This window comes from Engystomops pustulosus, chromosome 2, assembly GCF_040894005.1.
Source record: "Engystomops pustulosus chromosome 2, aEngPut4.maternal, whole genome shotgun sequence".
Taxonomy (NCBI): Eukaryota; Metazoa; Chordata; class Amphibia; order Anura; family Leptodactylidae; genus Engystomops; species Engystomops pustulosus.
This window is the reverse complement of record NC_092412.1, coordinates 127,646,206-127,669,740: the sequence shown is the minus strand read 5'-3', so window position 1 is coordinate 127,669,740 and position 23,535 is coordinate 127,646,206. Positions and strand designations below refer to the sequence as shown.

Genomic DNA, 23,535 nt, shown 5'->3' with positions numbered 1-23,535 from the left:
CACGAGATAATAAATCATAATACTGCCACCCCACCAAGACAATAAATCATAATAATGACCTCCCCTAGCAAGACAATAAATCATACTAACTCCCCACCAAGACAATGAGTCATAATACTGACTCCCCCACCAAGACAATAAATCAAAGTACAATAATACTGCCCCCTCCCTGACAAAACAGTGAATCAAAATACTAACCCACTCCCCTTCCTGACTGACCCAGAGCAGGGCAGCCCCTGTAGCAGGAGAGGGCCAGAACATCTGACAAGTACTCTACGCTCCTCATTTCTATCCTACTTGGTTCCTGCACCAATGAGTATTTCTATAACTGATGGATGCATTCATTGGGTACTTATGTTCCCAGTACCTGGCAGGAGGGCCTGGACTGTAAATTGTACACCCCTGTTTTAAGACATTCCACGGCACACATGGTGAAGTCCCACATTGTCTATAGGTACCAATGTAAACCCTACTGCTTGAATAATATATATATATATATATATATATATATATATATAGTTATAGTGCATGGGCACTCTAAAAGTCCCAGTTTGTGGCAGTTGGGGCCTACTTTGAGTAGTAGGTTTACAAGAGTTGTAGAAATAACAAGCGGCTGCTGATATAATTGGGACCTTATGGTGCTGCATAGTCTTTCTCCTTTTAGCCTACTGCTTAGAAGTTACCACTTTTAGTAAGTAAGAGGAGTGACTGGAAGTTGGCGGAGTCTTGATTCATGTGAAAATTGTTGGGAATATCAAATTATTTATCGGGCAGTCAATGACAATAGAACATAGTCAGCATGTACGTATATCTACCAACTCCAGACTGAACTGCAGTTTTATGTATACTGGTACTGTTTTTCTGAATGATGTGATGTTTTCAGGTAAAGCAACAAGAAGTCTTGTAGTACTGTTAAAGGTCTGAAGAACTGACTCCCCCATTGTGACCTTTTTTAGGGGCATAGTAAATGATTAGTCCTACCCTATGCTGTTGTATCAGGATATGTCTTCTTTTCTTGTTATTTTTGTTACTTAATCTAGATCTGTATATATTTTCATTTTACTAGGTGTGAAAGATGGTACATACAGAAACCAACATTGTTCCTGTTAAGATCATTTGAAGGGTAAAATATCCGTTCTGTCGAAGCATAATCGTCCATTGTACAGAATGGCAGCAGGCTCACCTCAAAGTGGGGGAACTGCAGGCCCATCGGGACCTTCCACAGCAGCAAGTCTATGGAATCCAGGGTCACATGCAGTGGCTGTATGGGAATGGCAAGATGAACTTGGTAAATGGAGACCCTACAGCAGTAAAGTGAGCAGCTATATTGAACAATGTATGCAGTCTTACCAGCAGCAGAAAAATACCCGTGCCCATGGTAACAGCAGTAGCATTGCACTCGGACAAGTGGATCCAAAGTTGGCACCATATATTATAGATATTGCAACGCTTGCACAGTTTCGCCAAGACACAGGTAAGAGTGTTCATTCTAAGCCAGAATTCTATCACATTTATTAAGGGTTTTAGACTATTTTTAGGCAATTTTTGACTTTTATAAACAGTGTCTGAAAAGGACTTTTGCAGAAAAAAAGGTAAACGCTCCAAAAATTCTCCAATATTGGTACAGTTTGAAGGAGTAATCTGGACCTCCAAATAGTTGGTCCAAGATACAAATGGGAAAATATGAAAAGTTTTCCAGGATGGATTAAAGAAAACCATGCCTCTTTTAGCTCCCTTGTAAGGCAACTCCCGTGACATCAATCATGACCTTCAGGAAGCCTTATGACATGATGCGGGATTAAAACCAAACCAGTCCAGAAGGAACAGATTCACAACTGCAGACAGCATTGTTTCCACCTGGTTGGATCTCCTCCGTACAGTGTAGGGAACTGGTTTGGCTTGTGAATAGGATCGGGAAGTAAGAGTTCTCCTTAAGGAGACTGCCAATTAAGGATGTTGTGTAGGCTTATCCCATCCTGGAAAACTTTGCATAATTTTCTAGAATCCCCTTGCGGAGCATCAATGGCTATAAGACTCTATGCGGCGGCCTTAATTGGCAGTGTCTATAAGGAGACCTCTTACTTCCCAATTCTAAGGTACAAGTCTCCATATAAGACTGTGTAGTCTTAACTCTGCATCTATTTTGCGACACACACGATAAATCTCCCCCATTGTGTTCTCTGTACATAAAGGGCGCTGTGGACTCATAACCATGTGTGACATTTCAGTTATTTTCATTGAAGGCTTCTGATATCATATTTTGATCTACTATCAAAATCCATCATAAACTAGGTGCACTTAATCCAGGCACCTTGACTATGGTAATCTTCTTATATTTGTTGTCCATGGTCTCCTCACATGGAGGGGAATGTTAAATTCTGCAGGAGCACTACCTACAGCAGTGATGGCGAACCTATGGCACTGGTGCCAGAGGTGGCACTCAGAGCCCTTTCTGTGGGCACTCAGGCCATCCGCCCAGGACAGAGTTCACCAAACAGGACCAAATCCATTAAATTTTCCCACAGTCACAGGCAACTTATAAGATGTTGCTCTCAGCACTATTTTACAGCGACACTTCATTGGTCATTTGGAACTGCTTGAAAAGTGAGAAGGTGTTGACAGAACTGCATTATCTTTGGAGGTCCTCCTGCTGGACCTAACATTCTTCCTGTACAGAGAGACCCGGGAGGGAAGCTACAATGATAGTCTGAATTTGCCCTCCTACTTTCAACTGTATTGGTGGCCTCAGGCGGCCGATACAATTAAAGAAGTGGAAGAACAGGTAGCAATAAGTTACTGCTTAAAATGGCACGTTGGCACTTCACGGTAAATAACTGGACTTTGGTTGTAGTTTGGGCACTTGGTCTCTAGAAGGTTCGCCATCACTGACCTACAGCTTCTCTGAGGTTTCCAGACCTGTCATGTTAGAATCTCTATCACAAGCTGGCAGAGTGTAGTAGGAAGCAATTTATTAGTAATGCATTGCAATACGACTGAAAAATACATGTTTCAGCATTACAACCCCTTTATAATCCTAAAAAGCTGAATTAATAGAAATGTCTTTTATATATGAATATTGTTCAAAATGCTGTTCTAGAAATGTGAACAAGTTACTTTTGTATTAAAATTTTTGTATCAAAATTTTAGAGAGGGTTGTGAATTCCTGTAAACACTGAATGATGTGAACTAGTTACTGTGGGGACTTTTCTATGAGTCAGTGACAAGATCTCAAACTCATGTGTGCAAGAAACGCATGTAGATAGTTATCTGTTTTAGTAATACCGTGTTTCTCCGAAAATAACACAGATAATTTTTGCTCATAAAGAGGCACTAGGTCTTATTTTCAGGAGATGTCTTATTATTTCCATGAACAAATAACACATTTATTGTTGAACAAAAATCCAACTTCTCTATAACTTCATTATAACTTTCCAATCTCTGAATTTTTTATGCTGTATTTCTTGTGCCTCCATTTCTATTGGAATCATTAGCCCCAATCTCTCTTGTTTAGCAATAGCACTTTCCTTAAATGAGCCCTTCTTGTCCGGGTAGCTGCTTGTATCGCATTTGCAGTGCAACAGTGATTTCCCCCCCCCCTCCATGAATTCTTCTCCCACGTCACAACCTCTTGCAGCACTTAAATGATACTAATACTACAGTAAGGCGCAGGGGGAGCTGCTGCAATGGCAGCAGCTAGGTCTTATTTTCAGGGGATGCCTTGTATTTCTAAGCTTGAACAAAATTGTACCAGGTCTTATTTTGGGGAGATGTCCTATTTTAGGGTATGTGTCCACGGCATCATTGTGAATTCACCTATTTTTTATAATAGAGACTTCTTGATGTCTTGTACGCCAGCGTATGATCGCCCCGCCGCTGCAAATTCGCAGCCCGATACATCAAGAGGCTTCTGCCTCTTGATGTATCGGGCTGCCAGTAGCGCAGCAGCGAGTGCGCAGGCGCGGGGACAGTAATGCCGCGCGCCGGCCCACTCCCGTAAGCCCCCCCCCCGCTCGGCCGGCCGCGCCCCTCCCCCCTTCACGACCCTTCACGCCCCACTGGCGTGAAGGTGGCGGATTGGAAAAAATAATTGTAAAGCTAGCAATAAGCTAGCATTTGCGATAATTTCAGGGCCTCTACGCCACTGGCGGTGTGCAGAGGTCCTGATAAATATGCCCCTTTGTTTAGAAAGGACGGAAAGTGGTGTGTATTTTTGGTCATAAAGCAATATTTCAATGTATTGTGTATAATCAGCCATTCTCTTATGGGGGTTCCAGCTGCTACCACCAGCTACAGACAGACATTGCTCACTACACAGAAATAGGGGCTGCTACTCTGCTCACCTATAGCTGGTTCCAGTGTGTAGCAGTCTTTGCTAACAAAAATATTACGGAAGTGGTAGAATAAAGAAATTCAAACTAGGCCACATCCTTAAAGGGAACCTGTCACCACAGTTTCACATATACAGCTAGTGATGAGTTCCTATAGAGCCATATTAGCTAACTACACTGATCATCGCTGAGTGATCAGAGCTAAAACAGCAATAAAACTGAGTAGAATTGTAAAGTAAGTGGGATACAATCTTAATTGTTAAACATCACAAGGGGATTAAAATTTGAGAACTTTCTTTCACTGGCGAACCCCTTTAAGTGCCCAATAATGTAACAGAGTTCTCCCGTACAGCGGCATATCATAGCCTGTCAATCAGGAACAAGGAGGCAGAGGGCAATGCAAGAAAAAATTATTAAGCAGTGTGATGGATTCACATCAGGTGAATTGCATATACCGTATATACTTGTGTATAAGCTGAGTTTTTCAGCACAAAAAATGCGATGGCGGCGCCCGGCTGAAGAAAGAAGACGGGCGCGGAAGCCTGAAGACGAGCCGCGCTGACATCGGGGGAGCAGCGCTGCACATCGGGGCCACCGGAGGGTGAGTATATAAGTTTTTTATAATGCTGGGGCAAGCTGTATACTACTGGGGGCAGGCGTATACTACCGGGGAAAGGCTTGGCTGAGCTGTATACTACTGGGGGCAGGCTGTATACCACACGGGGCAGGCTAGGGTGCTGTATACTACTGGGGGCAGTGCTGTATACTACTGGGGGCAGTGCGGTATACTACTGGGGGCAGGCTGGGCTGGCTGTATACTATAGGGGGCTGGTTGGCTATATACTGGGGGGGGGGCTGTGACCAATGCATTTCCCACCCTCGGCTTATACTCGAGTCAATATGTTTTCCCAGTTTTTGGTGGTAAAATTAGGGGCCTCGGCTTATACACAAGTATATACGGTAAGTTTACAAACTGATTTTTTTTTTTTTTTTTTTTTTTAACATTGCAGAAAGTAACCATTTAGGGTTAAGGTCAATTCTTTTTAATCATATTTTTTAATTAAGCCTTTATTTTGGCTGGGTTTGCATGACACGTTTAAGGTGTACATACAATTGGGCGATAAATAAAGTAATGTGTCTGAGCAGACCTGGATGTGTTCCACCAGTCAAGTGTGTATAAAGTGCAAAGCAGGATTTATGTCAGAGTATCATCTTCTTAAAGAGACGGATGGGTGTGTAGTACCTGTTTTTGTTATACCATGACATGATTATCATTTCTTGGAATACGATCACTAGGCAGGGCGTTGTTCTTTTTTACTCCCAGGGGACGTGTTTGTTTCTTCCCTACTCATTTGAAAGGAAATATCACACATGTATGTGCTGCAACATCACATTCCTAAACTTATTGGAACAAGAACATGGTTTTCATATAAATGTGACCTATTGACCTTGGTGACAGCATTTTGTTTCTACCTAAATCGTGTAAAATTAGGTTTGTTCGAGGTGTCAAAAAACTAACTCAATTATTTAAGTGTATATCCAGCTGCAAATTGATGGCATAACAATCTGTTCAGTGGATAGGCCAGTCCCATTTTATATCCTCGTTAAAAAGTCAGGCAGTCTCCAACACAGAAAGTGTAGGAAACTTTCTGCTCGTGTCGAAGCAACAGTATAAGTGGAGCTTTCAGGGTCAGCAATGGGATATTGAAGTTTTGACATGAAATTATTATTTAGTTGGTTCCTCTGTGTGCATATGAGTTACATATAAGTTTACAATTGCAGATTTTTGTAAAATTGCAGCCAAGGAAAGTACCGTACATACTCTAGTATAAGCCAAGGTATCTAATTGTAACACAAAAACTGGGAAAACTTATTGATTCAAGTATGAGCCTATGGTGGGAAATGCAATGGTCGCAGCCTCCAGCCAGTATATAGCTGGCCTGCCCCCTCCGCCCCCCCCCCCCCAGTATAAGGCCTGACAGCCCATATCCCCCAGTATATAGTTTGCCAGCCCATATCTCCAAATATATTGCCTGCCAGCCCCTGTCCCCCCCCCCCAGTATATAGCCTGCCACACCCTGCCCCTAGCATGGCAAGCCTATAAAAACAAAACACTGAACTCACCTTTCCGATTTCCCCCCGCAGGTCCTTTTCTTGCTTCGGGTTCTTCGGCTCCTCGCCTGGCAACGTCATTGTTTGTGCGCCGCCGGCATCACGGAGGAACCTGAAGAAGGGGCTGTAGGAACTTGAAGCAAGAAGGGGACCTGCGGGGGGCATTGGAAAGGGGAGTACAGTGTTACTTTTTTCTAAAAACTCAGGTATAAGCTGAGTTAGGTTACAACCCAATCCTGCCATGCAAGGAATAAGTGCTACTTGTGTCTGCCCTACCTTACACAAAATACATCTTTACACAGCTTCTAGTTTGCTCCACTAGTGTGCAGAGTGCACAAGATTAGTTAAGTGTGGCAAAAATGCACAGGATTAGTTTGCGAGTTCCCAAAAATGCACAGGATTAGTTTGCGTGTGCCTGAAATGCTTAAACTGAGAGTACCAGATGTCGGAACGTGAATCCGCTTCGAAATGCCCCTTTAGGTGCAGTGTTTTGTGTTGCTGCAGACAAAATGCCGTCGCAACACAATACTGGTGAAAACTCTTCATAAATACATGTGCAAGCAGTGTGCACATGTGTATATATGTGCAATCTATGCCAGAATAACGACACAGACTGCTTCATAGATGTGGCCCATTATCTATGTATATGTACTGTACAAATATAACATTTAGGGTGCTGTCAAGTGTGCGTTTACAAACGCAGCGCTAGCGTACTGGCCTGGGCTCGAAAGCTCATGCTTTTCTATGGAAACGCATGCAAAAACTAACCAGAACCGGGGTTTTGCGTTAAAACAATGCAAGACACCGGGTTCTGCTTACCAGTCGCTTGTGTTTCCATAGAAACCCATATGCCATCGGGCCCGCACCCATATGCTAGTGTTGTGTTAGCGGTACTTTTGACCTTTTGGGTGTTTTTTTTTTTTGGGGGGGGGTTTCAGTTGACTCGTCGTGTGCATTTTTCTGTAGGCCCCTTTGAATTAACAAACGAGATCTCCTCCATTATAGAACAGTTTATAAAGAGGCCATCAGTATCTGATCGGTCGTGATTCTAGTCATCAGTTCGGCTCTGAGTTGAACACCACGTGCTGTGTAAAGGCAGAAGCACATATTAGCTGCGATACAGCGTTATTAACAAGTGTTTTTTCTCAGTTTGATTATGAGAACCTTTTATACAACAATATGCAACTTTACACCTCTGAAGTATGAAATAACATCTAGCATCATGGCCATTTAAAGTGTATGTACATTAACCCCTTATCACCGACACTAGTTTTCAGCTCAATGACCAGACTCGATTTTTCAAATCTGCCCTGTCTCACGATAATTGGTTATAACTTCGGAACGCTTTAACATATCCCGGTGATTTTGAGAATGTTTTCTCGTGATACATTGTACTTCATGTTAGTTATAAAATTTAAGTGATAAGTTTTGCATTTCGTTCTGAAAAAAAGTGAAAATTTGGCAAAAGTTTGTAAAAATTCTTCATTTTCCAAGTTTGAAATGTTCTGGTTTCCAGACAGGAAGTAAAACTACCCAAAGTTTGATAATTAACATTTACAGAATGTCTGCTTTATGTTGGGATGATAATTTATGCTTCCGGTCATTTTTCTAGGATGTTATGAGGTGCAGAACTTTAGGTGCGATTTTTCTTATTTTCATGAAAATTGCCAAAACTCACATTTTGAGGGACAACTCAGCTTCCAAGTGACTTTGAGAGGCCTAAATAATAGTAAAACCCCATAAATTACCTCACTATAGAAAGTTCACCCCTCAACATATGTAAAACAACTTCTATTAAGTCTATTAACCCTTTAAGTGTTTCACATGGGTTAAAAAATATGGACCTGCGATTTAGAAACTATTGAATTTTTTTGGAAAATACATTCATTTAGGCCAAAACTGAAATTTTCAGAAAGTTTAATTTTTTTTTTTTTTTAACTTTTTTACATTTTCTACTTCTTGGCTTGAATAAGCGATCATCCGATCGCTTATTCAAGCCTTTACACTGCAATACACTTGTATTGCAGTGTATAGTGTAAGTAACTGAGCATGCTGCGCATGCTCAGTTACTTACAGCCGGGTCCTGTCAGGAAGGCAGGACCCGGCGAGAAGAGGAGCCGACAGCCTCGGGTCACTCGTCGGGACCCGGGGCAGCGGCAGGAGGGATCGGATCCCCCGGTAAGCACACCGGGGGGGGGGGGTGTCCGATCCACGTGGGACACACTTGCACGCCGCGGCGTGTAAGGGGTTAAACACCCGGGATCGGAAAAACTCCGGGATCTCCCACGTGTGATATCACAGCCCGACACCGGCACTATACTGACCCGATGTCCTGAAATCTTCTTCTGACGCGGCGCCGTAGAAAGGCGTTGCGTCAGAAGAAGTACCCTTAATGACCGCCGTAGAATCCCGATAGGGCGGTCATTAAGGGGTTAAGGCTGTTTTATATTTTATTTTACCTATTGTTCTTATGTTTAGCCTCTTGCTACTGTTGACCTGTCCATTGATAATGCCACTTGTATAAGCACTTTCAGCCATCGTATATTCTTATGAATGTAATGTGGCTCAGGCTTGTCTTGTTAAGATCTTAAATAGCTTCTTTACCTAAGATCTGAAATCTGTGAAATGAATATGTGTACGTATTCACAACATGTGTCCAAAAGTGTATTTATTATATAAAGATTGTGGAAGTAAACATCCAAACCTTTCACCAAGAAAATGTAATATAATCACAGGCAGAATGTTATGTTTCAGATTGGTTTAGGTTATACAGCAGGGGTATCAAACTCATTTTTGATGTGGGTAGTGGAAACGTTTCATTAGAATTAGTGTATATATCCATAGCCTTGCTTTTTTATGCTTTAAAGACATGGGGGTAGTTCCATCAGTGACTGTAGCAACATAGATCGCACTGCATTTTATCTAGAAGAGTAAAAATACTTCTCTGAGTAAATTTTTTGAGGAGTATTTTTAGCCGAGGAGCACTGTAATTTTCACTAATACAAATAAATTACTTGTAGGTGCATATAATGTTATTGGCGGCTATATGTGCAAGAAAACCATTGAATAGAAGGTAGCACATTACATGTATTCACTATCCCTATATGCTGATCACATATAACTGTGATGTAATGGTAAGTATGGGCGCTATTCTGCTAGGGGCTGCTGTGACAGATTATATCAGACCCTTGTCACAGTACAGGGTGGAGCCCCCTGTAGATGGCACTGTGTGCACTAATGTGCAGTGCCATGTGGACAGGCAGAGCTCCTCAATGCTGAAGCTTGTGCTCACTGTAGAAGATCATGTGACTGGAGGCCCCGGTCACATGACCTTCTATCGAGGTTGCAAGCCTCGGCAGTGTGGAAATTGGAAGTGGCTGCGGCTCACAGCCCCAACAGAAGGAAGGAAAAGTTGACTTTTTAAAAGGAGTAAAACTGTCTACACAGGGAGCTATCACACTTTTGTACAGTTGTTAATGCGACATCTGTATCAGTGTCCATGCAGAGAGCAGTCGGTCATTGATTGGACCACCCCTTTGCTTTTATGAATAGAAAGAGGTGAAATCAACTTCCTGACCCCAAAGTCCTTCATATTCACGCTTTTCATCATCCAAAAGACATTGGGGGTGGGGGAAAATTTTTTTTTTGTAGAAGTGTCTGAGGTAAAACTGTTCAAATTGCTCATGGCAACCAATTGGAGCACAGCTTAAATATTATTAACGGCTGTGAAAATTAAAGCTGAGCTCCGATTGGTTGCAATGGACAACGAAAACAGATCTGCTATCAGACACTTCTGATAAATACTACCCATCCTTTTTTATTTTTTAATATCTGTGGGACAAATTGGATTTACGAAAATGCAATGTTACCCACATTGGTAAACACGCATGTAAACGCAAATGCTATGTAAACATAAGTGCAAACGAGACCTCAACGCATACACCACATAAGCATAAACGTGATGCAAACAAGACATAAATGCAAATGGCATCTAAGTGTAAACGCAAACGCGCCGTTTACATAAGCAAGAACACAAGTTAAATTCCACATAAAATGCTATGTAAGCATAAACGTGATGCAAAGGCAAATACCACATAAGCTTAAACACGCCGCATAACCGTGACTGAAACGCTGTGTAAAAGTAAACGTAATTCAAATGCCATGTAAGCATAAACGTTACGCAAAGGCCGAGTAAGTGTAAACGTGATGCGAACACGGAATAAGCGTAAACGTGCTGAAAACGGTGCATAACTGTAACCGTGATGCAAACTCCGCCTAACCATGCCGCAAGTTATGCGGAAGTGTAATGCGATACAAACAAGACATAAATGCAAATGCCATGTAAATGTACGTGTAAACGCAAACATGATGGCACGGAAGTGTAAATGCGCCGTTTACATAAGCAATTCACATAGCAAAAAAATTTGTCCATTGGGACATCTGTACCCATTAGTCAATAAAACTTAACTTTTATTTATGTACTTAAAAGGTGGACCAACCAAAAAAGAAAATGTTTAAAATTTCTCAAACAGTTCGAAATGGTCGTTACTAGAAGCAGTATAGTCGAGGGCATATACAACAACAGAAATGCCCCACAGTAATGTATATTTGGGTGTATGACGATCGTGCTGCTCAGTTATGGCTCTCATACGTGACCGCTGAGGTAGCCACGGAGTGGAGCTACTGATCTATAGGTGTACGGACCCTATCCCACATAGCCTCTTCCCCTTTAAAGATCGCACCATACGAGGTCTAGTTGAGTGCACAAGAACTCTGACATAAAGACTAAGCGTGCTAAGGGGAGGAGGGGAGAGGGGAAGGGAGGATTCCTGTACACTTGCCCTATTGTCTAAGCACTCACTGCCATCACACAATCGTACGATAATTTTAAAGCTGCCTAAACGAACTGATGATTCTAAAAACATTCACACAGTAGCCCCCCCGACATGTTTCGCCACGTGGAGTGGCGTCCTTAGGGTACCGGGGCTATAATGCGGCACATCGCGTCGGTCTAATCTTTTATAAGCTTTCAAGGTTGACGTCATGGTGGAGGCTGCGCCCGATGTCCAATCGGTGACAGGGAGGCTTGGTTCTGGTTGCCAATCCCCTTAGAGCTGTGACGTAGTGTAGTTTGCATAATTATTCACGCATGTCCGTGAACTTGCGGCCAGAAACATTTATTATCCTGGTGTCCTACTGTGCATGTCTGAGCACTTAGTACAGACTCGGCTGGTCCGATGGGTTCTCTGCGCATGTCCAGGGACTTTGTGCATTCCAAACGGAGTTGCGATCGACTTTCTGCGCGTGCCCGGGGACTTAGAAGACAGGCCATATGGAATTGCGATCAGCAGGATTGTGGTAAGTTGTGTGCGTGTGTCTATGGACTTTACTCAGTGTTTCATATGGTACGTATCCTACGTTGTTCACTATAGGACTTTTTATTCTTTTCAGTCTCCGCTAGTGGTGTATAGCGGGGAGAGCTAGATCGTAACTAGCTAACTGACTCATTATTTCGCATAGAGACTTGGGACTAAGGCCGGGATGTGTGCACATTTGTCACAGGGGATGGGTAGATAATCATTGCCTCGTTTCAGTTAGGGACAGAGCAGCGAATTCAGTATGTTTATTGGCCTCCATATATATGTTGGCAGAAAGTGTACAGATAAAGAGTATGGACGACCAATATGAAAAGGAGTGCCTAAATTTTGGTCAGGTCCTGACAGTAATAAATTGTTTTTTGTTAATATGCTTCTTCAATCCTCTGATTGTTAGGTCATGTAGGATAAGTCATGCATTGTACGGCTAACGGGGACAAAGGAAAAATCACAGGAAAGCTGCATAGTTAAATCCTTCATTTAGTCCCTTGGGGCTCAGGGTCCCCAGCTTGTAAATCCATTTGGCTTCTATTTGTAGGAGTCTGCGGTCCAGATCTCCACGTCTGATGCCCGTTCGTAGGTAGTCGATGCCCCAGAAGTGTAGTTTTTCGAGGTCTCCCTTATGTACAGATCTCATATGTTTGGACAAAGATGTGTCCTTATTGGTTCTGACTGTGCTCAAATGGGAGGACAGCCTCTTCCTCAGCTCCTGCACCGTCTTGCCTACGTATAATTTCGGGCATGGGCATTGTGCCATGTAAATGACACCAGATGTCCTACAATTGATGTAGTGTCTGATTTGATACGAACGGTTGTTGTCAGAATCGGAGAATTCTCTCATTCTTGGCATATATTTGCAAAATGAGCATGTCCCACATGGATACGAACCTAATGTGCGGGATGGTAGCCATGTAGGGTGGACCATTCTTTTTTCGGTATAGTGACTATGTATGAGTAAATCTTTAATATTTTTTCCCCTACGGTATGTTATTGACGGATGTGCTGTGACAGCCGTACGTACATCCTCATCTGCGATCAGCAGGGGCCAGTATTTTTGAAGTACTTCAAGAACCTGATGAGTATAGCCATCGAAGGTTCCTATGCATCTTATTGGTCCCTGTCTGTCTGATATGTCGTGGGTTCTAAGGAGGTCCTCCCGATTCGATGCTTTTGCTCTTTGATAGGCCCTATGTAGGGTCTTTTTAGGGTATCCTCTCATCACGAAACGATTGTAAAGGTCCTGGCATTCTTTTTCGAAGTCTACTTCAGTCGAGCAGTTCCTCCTAGCTCGGAGATACTGCCCGACTGGGATGCCCCTTTTGAGGGGTACTGGGTGCCAGCTTTGCCAGCTGAGCAGGTTGTTTGTGGAAGTTTCTTTTCTATGGATAGAAGTTTGTATCCGTCCCTCTTCGTCAATCGTAATATTTAAGTCAAGAAAGCAGATGTGTTTATTGTGAATTTCTGAAGTAAAGTGCATGCCTATTTCGTTGTTGTTGAGGCAGAAAATGAATTTTTTAAAAAATTTTTTTACATAAGCAAGACATAAGTCAAACTCGACATAAACGCAAATGCTATGTAAGCATAAACGTGACTCAAAGGCAAATACCACATGCCACACAACGCAAATTCTGCATATGCCTAGAAGCACCTCAAACGCTGCATACACGTAAACGTGCCACATGGCTATGGCCGGGCGAGCTTACGTTAATGCGTCCTGGTAATATCCATATAAATCGTACAACCTTCTCAATACATGAAATAAACATGAAATAAACTGTCATAATAAAACTAAGGCTCTCGTCCCAAAATGCTGGTTGGTTATTACTGATCGTAACTGATGTGTTTCATTGGGAACGCACAGAAACCTGTTTGGGCTGAGCCCTTCCTCCAGACATTTGCAATGTTTTTCTAAATGCAATGTCAATGCCCCATGTGACCGCACCCTAATCATTGAATATACATAATACTGTTTTCATTACTTGAAAGAATTGGTATCAAGTATCGTGATACTTCTCCGGGTATCATATCACATTGCATTAAAAATTGTGGAGTCGGTGCAGCCCTGATTGTTTCTAGTGTATTTTTACTTCATAATTGATTAAATACTTAATAAAATCTTACAATCCCAGTCACATCCTTGATTTTGATAAGAAGGTGTTAGGAGAGCACAGTTAGCTAGTGGGTTTATAGAGATAGTGACTGTGATTATAAAAATGGGAAAAACTTCACAAAGATGCTGCATGCGCAGACTGCAGGATCATCGGACAAGGGCGCGCAGCTACGAGCAGCTGCGCACCGAAGATGGTGAGTAGGAGGAGAAAAGAGGCTACCGGGGCGTGGAGTAGCCGTGCCATGTAACCTCAGATGCGGCTACTCCACGCCCCAGTAGCCGCATAATAAAATTTGCATAAAAGTCTAATAAAAGTTACTAAAAAAGTGCAGGGACGTGAGGGCTATCCTCACGTCCCATTGATCCACCTACCACCCGATCTACCTTTTATAGGTAGATTTGTGGTGGTAGGTTCCCTTTAAAGCTCTTACAGTTGCAGGTTAGTTATCCAGCGATCAAGAACAGCAATTGTTAAAAACTGTGTCCGTCTACATATTTCCAGACTATACTCGTTAAGCACTAAGTGATGGGAAATGGCTTAGAAGGTCTATAGGAGCCTAAATGTTTTCATGATTACATAAAAGGGCCAGGTCACATTTTGGTTATTTTATCAGTCTTTTGCATGAGTTACTGTGAGCCAAAGCCATGAGTGGAGACTGCACAGAACAGGGTAAGATCGTTCCTGCTCTGCAGTCTCCACATGAGGTGTTGTCTTATAATAGCTAATGAAATAATGAATTGTGGACAGCCCTCACAGGGGTTTCAGTGGATTCCCTGAAATTGGAAAAATAAAAAAGCTGAAGGCCCCCTAGCAGTGTGTATATCACTGAACAGCATCACCAATCCTGTAATTGTGTTTGCTTTGTGAAAGTGCCCTTAAACTGTATCCGCTACAAATTTTGTTTCTGAAAGGGTTGGCCTTCCCTAGATACATACAGAAGCTATGGTTAAAATGAATCTGCATGGTACATTTTACAGAAAAAAGGTGAAAAATGATCTGTTCTATAGTAAGTAGGTTTTGCTTCTTGTGACAAACTGCCACTGAGATTGAGCTAGTCTGCTGTGTCTGCCCCTGGATTCATCTGTCTCCTGACCTACATTATTGAGTTCACCCTGCTGTAAGTAGTCAGGGAAATCTATGAACTTTATCCGCCTTCCAGCTGTCAGGACCCTTTGTGCAGCTGCTTTACTAGTTAAAAATATGACATCCTGTTATTCTCATCATCTTCCTGGGAAGCGTCTACTGTCTGTCTGACATTATTCTATAAACATGGAGCAATAGTTATGTGAAGTAAATACACTTTATGATGGATTGGAGGAGAGTAAAGTTTCAATTGTATTTCTGCAGTTTGTTTAAATGACCCCTACTTGCCGTGCAGCCATCTGTGTGCAGCTGCCACCAGCAACTGGACTAAGTAAGTGATGGCTCTTAGAGACTCATCACTGTCCTCTCGTGAGCATAGATATAGGTACACAACATCTTCCTGCTGCTTTTAGAGGAAAATGCATGTTTAGCAGCAATTTCTTGTCCCATTTTCTGCAAAGATAGTTTATTTAAAGCAAGACACAAGATGATTTCCTCATTCACAAAGATACCAGGACTTGACATTGTGGCAGGAAATGCGGCTTCTTGTTACCGCCCTAGATTTACCCTAGTTAACATTTCATCTGTAATTACAGTGTTCTATGTCCACCCTATAAGAACAATTCTCTTTATATGCATTCTCTTTGCACCCTCATTGTAGACTACCATCAAGTGTAGGTTAGGTATTTGTTTTCTTTCTGCACAAGCCATACTTCCTCATGAAGATATTGCTTTGGGAGAATGGAGTGATAAGATATATGAGGCACTGTTGGTAACTAGTCAGGTTGCAGAACTAGTTGAGTTGTTCCCATTATGCAGCATAGGGTAAGGATTCAAATATATTCACTACAACCCCAACACCCACCTGGTGTGTGAACTCTTAATAAGGTGTTATCGCCATACAGATGATCTATCAGTTAGAATTAAATCCACTTTGGGAGGCCCAAAACAGGTTTTGGTTTTTTTTTATAGATGTATACTGGGCTCTTCTTCATAGTTATCTTTTGTTGCATTATAAAATTATTGCAGTTATTTGTGACAAAAAGGCTGAACTGTATGCACAAAATTCCCTTTGGTTAAAGGGGTATTCCCATCTGGGCGTTTACATTTAATTGAATTAATTTGCCATATGTAAACATTTCTTCAATTGGTTGTTATTAAAAAAAAATGTTCCTGTGTGAAGATAATTTCTCATAAATGAAGCCATGTCGTCCCTTAGAAACGAGATGGCTTCCTTGGATACGACCACCTCCTATTTTGGCAGCAGTGGCCAGACATGCTGTATTGACCCGTCTGAGCACCTGGCTTCAGCAATCATTACCACAGGATGACAGTGGGACCTTCAGTAACTCCCAGACATTTCAAATAGAAACACACCCTTTGTGTCTTTGTGCAATCCCTCGAGCAGAGGTGGCCGTATCCAAGTTCACAGTCTCGTTTCTAAGGGACTATATTTCTACATTTATACGAAATTATCTATACACAGGTATTTTGTTTAATAACATCTAATTGAAGAAATGTTTATATATGGAAGATTAATGAAACTGAAAGTGAATGCCCAGACGAGAATACCCCTGGTACATCTGGTTACTTGAACAGATGAGCTTTGTTAAAAATGTTGTCATCATTGAAGAGGGTTGTGTAAGAGATCCTGGCACAATGTTACGGTAAACTCTTGTTTTTCTTCTCTAATGAATCTGGATAATGTATTATTAGAAGTGTGCATTGTGCTGTTCCCCTGGTTGTGTGCAGACTCTACTGACTCTAATGGCATCCATTGTATCATGGTGTCTTAATGTACGACGAATCATCGTAAATGCTTGATTCATTATACATTTTGGCAGCCAGGCAGACCAAGGAAGTTTTGCAGTCTGACTGCAAAATTTCTAGAGATCCCTAGCTGTTTGTAGCTGAGCATCATTCTTAAGGGTGGTGGCACACGTGGTGTTTTATACCCGTTTTTAGGCTGTCTTTAAGCAGTCCGTTAAAAAGCACATGCGTTTTTTGACCAATTTTGTCTGTTTTCCAATTAACCTAATTAAGATAATTGGGAAAAATGTTTTCAAAAACGCATGCGTTTAACGGACTGCTTAAAAATGGGTATTTGTGTTGAAAGCCATACCATAGAAGGGAACACATGAGGATGTGGCCCTTCTCCCTGAGCTGTTTTAGTCCCTACCAGGGCTTCCCATATTTTCATTCTAGCAGTGTAATTCGGACCATTGTCGGATTCGTTGATGAGATTTATTTCCGGTTTTATATTAAAGATACCACTGCAAAAAAAAGTTGAAGGTGGATAATGGGCAGTTGATCAAAACAAACGTCTGTCTTCTTTTGGCTTTGCACACCTTTCTGGCAGCAGGGCAAAATGGCTTTGTGTGTGCTATAGTGCCATGTTTTCCAGGCAGTGATCTCTCATGGAGAGGTATACTACCTAAATGAAGAAATTGGGTTAAGCACTATTATGTTCTCATATGGCAAGATTCTGCACCTGTAATGATTTTCACTTCTGCTGAAGACGTAACTTAAAGAGAACCTGTCACCACATTTTCACATATGCAGCCGTGACAGTTAATAGGGCTCTACAGGAACGGAAACCCTTTTTTTTTTTTTTTTTTTTTATTTAGCTAAAACTGTTTCTCTTACATCCATATAAATCAACTTTGTTATATTAACAGGCATTAGAAAATGTTTTTTCTGCTCAACTAGCCCCTCCCGTCTACTTCTCCCAATGCCTCCTTCTCAGCATGTCATGTGACTAGGGTGATATCATCATAGGTCATTTAGCCTCATAACATTGGCAAACTGTACACCATGCATATATCTTGTCACATGAAATGACAGCATCCTCCATGGAATTCTACTTTAAAACCTCCATGGAGGCATGCTGTGATTTCATGTGACCAGATACATACATGAGTCAGATGTTGCAGATGTAATAGAAACTTAGATGATCCTAGGTCATCCTAATCACATGACTTTTAAGTGCCCAATTTTTGTAACAGAGCTCTACATACAGCTGGATATAATCGCCTGTTCATCAGGAACATTTTTAATAAGCTTGACTCAATTGGCGTGAATAATTCACATCAGGTGAGTTGCATATAAGTTTACAAACTGATTTTTGTAACATTGCAACCAGGTATAAGGGCAATGCTTTTTAATCATTGGTGACACCCGGAGACCCTAGGGCAGTGATGGCAAACCTTTTAGAGACCGAGTGCCCAAAATGCAAACCAGACCCACTTATTTGTTGCAAAGTGCCAACACGGCAATTCTAGCATTAAATTATTGAAATCTTCTTGCTCCGTGCTATACCACAGCTTTCAACGGTCCTGAGGACACCAATATTGTTGACAGAAGGTGGGAAAATTCAGATTGCCATTGGAGCTTCCTGAACATGAAAAATTGTGGGGCCAAGAGCAGGAGCTTCAATGGCTCCAATGATAATCTGACCATGTCCTCACCTTCTCTTCCTGCAGACTCAGGTAGACCAAGATGCTTCACGTTTTGGGCAATTCGGGCCTGCAGGAGGATCCCTCAAGTCCTGTCTGGTGAATTCTGTGCTGGGGCAACAACCTGAGTGCCCACTGAGAGGGCTCAGATTGCCACCTCTGGCACCCGTGCCATAGGTTCGCCAGCACTGCCCTAGGGAGAAGGAAGATGCAGCTTATTACCGCTTCTCCCTTCTCCAGTCGTCACAGCATTGCTGGAGGAGCAGGCCATAGAGTCTAAAGAGCTAATCGGAGCTGCTGCGTTTAATCAAACCCAGTCCAGCTTTGATCAGCATTACCAGTAAGAGGTAATCGTTTCCCTCTGGAACTGGAACTCTGAGGGCGGAACTCTAAGGCTAATGCCACGGATGAGTTTTCAAAAAACGCATGCGGTTTTTAATGGATAGCTTAAATACGGACCAAAAATGGGCTCAAAACGCCATGTGTGGCATCACCTTAAGGGTCCATTCACACGCGGTATGCCCGCCGTGTGCTGGAAAGGAGGAGGCGGCGCACGGCCGCACACTCGCCAAAAGATAGAGCATGCTCTATCTTTTTGCTGTGTGCGGGCCGGATCGGTGCCACAAGCGCCGCTATTGCCGTCTATGGGGACGTACATGTGGCCGCAAATTTGCGGCCGCATGTACGTCCCCGCAGACAGCCATGTGAATGTGCCCTAAGGCTACATTCACACTACCGTATGGGAGACGTATATACGGCCGATATACGTCCCCCATAGACGGCAATGGACGCACAGCGCCCTACGGGAGCCGTACGGTGTAGCACACGTGCGGCACCGTACCGCTCCATACCCCGGAAAAAGATAGGACATGTCCTATCTTTCTCCGTAGTACGGCGCTATGTGCCATAACTTCCTATGGAGAGGGGCGGGGGTGAGCTGCGCTCACTTCCTCCTCCTTTCCCTGTGCACTGCCGTTGCCCGCTACGGTACGGGCGGGCAACGGCAGTGTGAATGTAGCCTAAGGGCACCGTCACATAGCAGGGGACATTTTACATCAAGTGTCGGTGTCTGCATTGGCTTTGTTACTGATCTGCTCTTTGAAACTAGATACACATTTAATATTGTGTAGCTGTGCACATACATTTCTGGCACCGAGACCATTTTCTGTCCCTGGGACCAGAACCTGTACTGAGGCAGCAAACATGAGTGCAATAGCATGGTTTTCTGTCCCTGCTAGACCAAATTTGTTTTGGTCTGCTTTCCAACAGTTTACAGAGCCCAAAAATGGCTGCGACACATATTAATTGTGTCTGAGTTACCACTCTGACAAAGCCACGCCCCTTTTTGGAGAAGAATCTGAGCAGGCAGAAAGTCATTTTTTTCTGGCGCCGCCAGCTAATAAATAGGTCGGAGACAGAACATGCTGTCAGAGCGCAAAAAAACCTGGCGGAAACGCCATAGTAAATGTCCCCCAGTGCGTTTTTGTTGCATTTTAACACACATTAAAACAGCTGAGGAGTCGTGATTTGCCTAATCACACTACTGTTGACATTTGCGTTTACAAAACACAATGTAAACCTGATGTTAACTGTGTGTTAACAATGTGTTGATACCTGCATTTGTTAACCCATGCATTGCTGCATGCGTTAACATTGCATTTACACTGCGTTTTTGTAAACACAAATGTTTTTTAAATCAGAACGTGTTTATTAATTACACCAACACATTTACCGTTTACAACACTGAGAACAAAACCTTAACAAACATCTTCCCATTCTCTGCCCTCCCTCCCGTTCCCCAGTACGGTTATACAGAAGTCCATAATACAGCAGATCGATGAAGCGATGAATCCATTCATCCATTTATGTCCGTTTTGGACATTTGCGCGCTATTTTCGGTTATGTGGTTCGCCACCGGCAATAACCGTTTTTATATTTTGATCGTGCATTTTGGGAAGCGGCGATACCTATTGTGTCTGTGATTTTTTTTTTTTACTGTTTATTACGTTTTATATCAGTTCTAGAGAAAGGGTTTGATTTGAAATTTTTAGATTTTTTACTTTTTTTTTTTTTTTTTACAGTTTTTTAAATCTTCTAGGGTACATTAACCCTAGATGGTCTGATTATTCCTACCATATACTGAAATACTACTGTATTGCAGTATATGGCATTTTTGCACAGTATACATTGGAATGAGCCACATGCAGCTTTGGGTCTGACGAAGACCTGTGGCTGTCATGGCAACCGATCCAAGATGGTGGCGCTGTCTTTTAAAGGCATCGGAGGAGTTAATAGCCGCGATCAATGCAAGGACCAACTGCGGTTATTGGTAATATGCAACAAACCCCACCAGTGTATGAAGAGGGCTCAGCCTGTGAGCCCTCTTCATACACCCCCTCACCTGTGCGCCGTACAGCTATGGCGCAGAGCGTCAAGGGGTTAAGGCGTTCCTTCAGCGGTTTTAGAGTGGGAGGGAGCGGTTGAATCCACTTGGCTGCTATTAGCTTTTGAGCCTGATAAAGTATGCGAGACATGCCTATAAAGTTATTTGTAATGGCCATATCATCCTCCAACAGCCCCAGCAGACAAATCTGTGGGGATGCCTCCAATCATTTGAAATATACCTTGAAAATAAGATCCAGCACTTGTTACCAGTACACTCCCAATACATATACATAAGGTGTGCGGAATATAAACCTAGTATGGGTTTTCAGAACATTTTTTTTGCTTATATTCAAGTATTTACCGTGTGTATATGTATATATCCCCCAGAAGAAGCCCATTGTGCGAAACATGTGTCGGGGTTGTGCACACATTTACGGTCTGTATCATTGACAGGTTCTCTCTTTTTCACCATTATTGTTTAATGTGGTTAATGCCATCCCTTATTTGGGTTCCCACTTATTTATTATGTACCCTATTGTGGGTTTTTGCTGCTGCCCATATAGGCTGGTTTGGAATCCTTACAGTCCATACCCAAACACAGTGGCCTTGTAGTGCTAGGGATAGCCATTTGTATATTCATTTACACCTGATTCTTGTGCATTGTCTTTTAGTCTGTTCGTTGTCTCTTTGTGTCTGCCTTCTTTTTATGCCCCCTTTAGGGAGAAATCGCATTTTGAGTGTACGTTAATTAATAAAGCATTGTTTTTTACTCATGTGCATGCGTTTGTTTACAGTGTAGTTTATGCACGGAGTAGGTGTCATTTGCATATAGTCTTTCCTTCTGGTGCTAGATGCCCTTTAAGTGCATTATGTGATGAGCCTGTTTTTTCACCATGTCAGGAGCTAATACACAGTGAAGTAACTTTTTCTCATGCCAAGCAGTTACATAAACAGGTGTCTCTTTGAAGGATGAGCCGTGGGAATAGTAAGTAGCATGCCTCAGCTGTTTCACGGAAGAAGCTGAGCAAGCTTAGATGTTAAGTGGCGTGAACCATTGCACTAACAACAATGATGGGAAATTCTGCATCACATCTGCACTTCTGAAGTAATGAGGATCTTGGAAAACTTGCCAATAAAACTGTCTGTGTGCATCTTTGTTTTAAATCTCACGTTTGGGATTGTTAATTAGTTTCAGGCATCTGAAAGCAGTTCAAGGAAGAGTAAGGATGTACGGTAACCTTGAGGATATGCTGTGTTTTACACACTCCATAGATGCTATAGATACATGATTCCAAACAATGTACATATCATCAAGAGGTGTTTATTGGCCTAGGTTTCCTGTGTTCCATAAAAAGCTTTCAGTCATTTGGAAGATCGGACACGGTCATCATAAATGTACCTACACATTAAAACAAACTTTGTATTTAAAGCGAACTTGTCACCAGGGATGTCCTTTTTAGCTGGTAGCCTATGCTATGCTGATTTTAAAAAATGCCTTTGTCAGCATTCTGAATCATTTCAGTAGTTTATAGTAGTATTTATATTACCTGGCTCCCTGCAAGCAGCGTGTGTGGAGTCCCGGGGAGGGCAGCTGCAGCCTTTATTTGTGTCTGTATCTACTCATGCATTCTGCCTCTCCTCCACACCATTCCCCTCCCCTACCTGCTCAATGCCCTTAGATGTATAGGAGACAAAGGCACACACAGGTTTGCAGCAGCCCCTCCTCTGGGACTCCCTACACGCTACTGGCAGGGAGCCGGGTAGTGTGAATAAAACTTTTATAAACTGCTGAATTGTTTCAGAATGCTGACAGAACTGTTTTTACAATAGCATAGGCTATTGGGACCCGTCACCAGCTAAAAATCTCATTCATAGTGACAGTTTTAAGACCTTTTAAGGGTTTGTCCAACTAAAATGAAAAACGGCTGCAATGCACATAGCTTTTTGTGGGCAGTCAGTGACATGCTGTTTGTAAAGTGATCACTGAAAGCTGTACTTGAAATGGAGAAGAGCTGACACTCTGCTTACATTATCAGGGTTCAGATCTATACTTTTATGTAGCTTCTGAACATTCACTAGTATCTGACATAGAGAAAAAGAGATGATTAGGTGCATATTGCACATAACATTCTTAGCTCTTTTACCCCTCAGCCACAACATGCACGGTCAACTCTCCTGTACCTACCTCCCCCACCCCTGGATAAAAACCTTATCTGCCTGTAGCTTGTAGATTTACTCTCCTTACACTGTTGCTTGCCAGCAGGAAGTCTGTGTTTGCCCTTGCTTTAGAAGGCAAAGGTTAGGGATGGAGGCAAAGAGGAGCTAAGTGCAGCATCAGACAGGAGAAGAATATATCCTCCTGACCCTAAAGTCAGAAGATTTAAAGGTTGGATCTCGGGGATTCTCTGTTGAGCTTGTGCTCTGTCCTGCTGCAAGCATCTATAAAAGTCTGTGCAATGACTGACAAAGAAGCATACCCAAAACCATAGCGAATTGAAATGCATTTCCACAGTCCAGCTGCATGACACAGAACACACTCAAAAGGTTTGGTAACACCGTTTTCTTGAGCAGCTACCTAAAAATGTATATCAACTTATTGCATTATGCTAATGAGCCAGAAGGGCTCTGGGGGTGTTACCAGATCCCTTCTGTGCTGAAGGTTCATATGTTCTTACACTGTCCCCCC

The 23,535-nt window shown here is 42.5% G+C and overlaps 1 protein-coding gene across 5 annotated transcripts in view; it reads left to right on the top strand.

Annotated features, from left to right (window-relative positions):
• Window positions 1-23,535, top strand: part of DTX2 (deltex E3 ubiquitin ligase 2) — a 53,727-nt gene that overhangs the window by 1,224 nt on the left and 28,968 nt on the right. For all 5 annotated transcript variants that reach the window (XM_072136339.1, XM_072136337.1, XM_072136341.1 and 2 more), the window contains exon 2: window positions 1,067-1,474. In XM_072136339.1, the coding sequence (XP_071992440.1) occupies window positions 1,168-1,474 (307 nt within the window). In that variant the 5' untranslated portion in view covers window positions 1,067-1,167. The remainder of the gene's footprint in view (window positions 1-1,066; window positions 1,475-23,535) is intronic.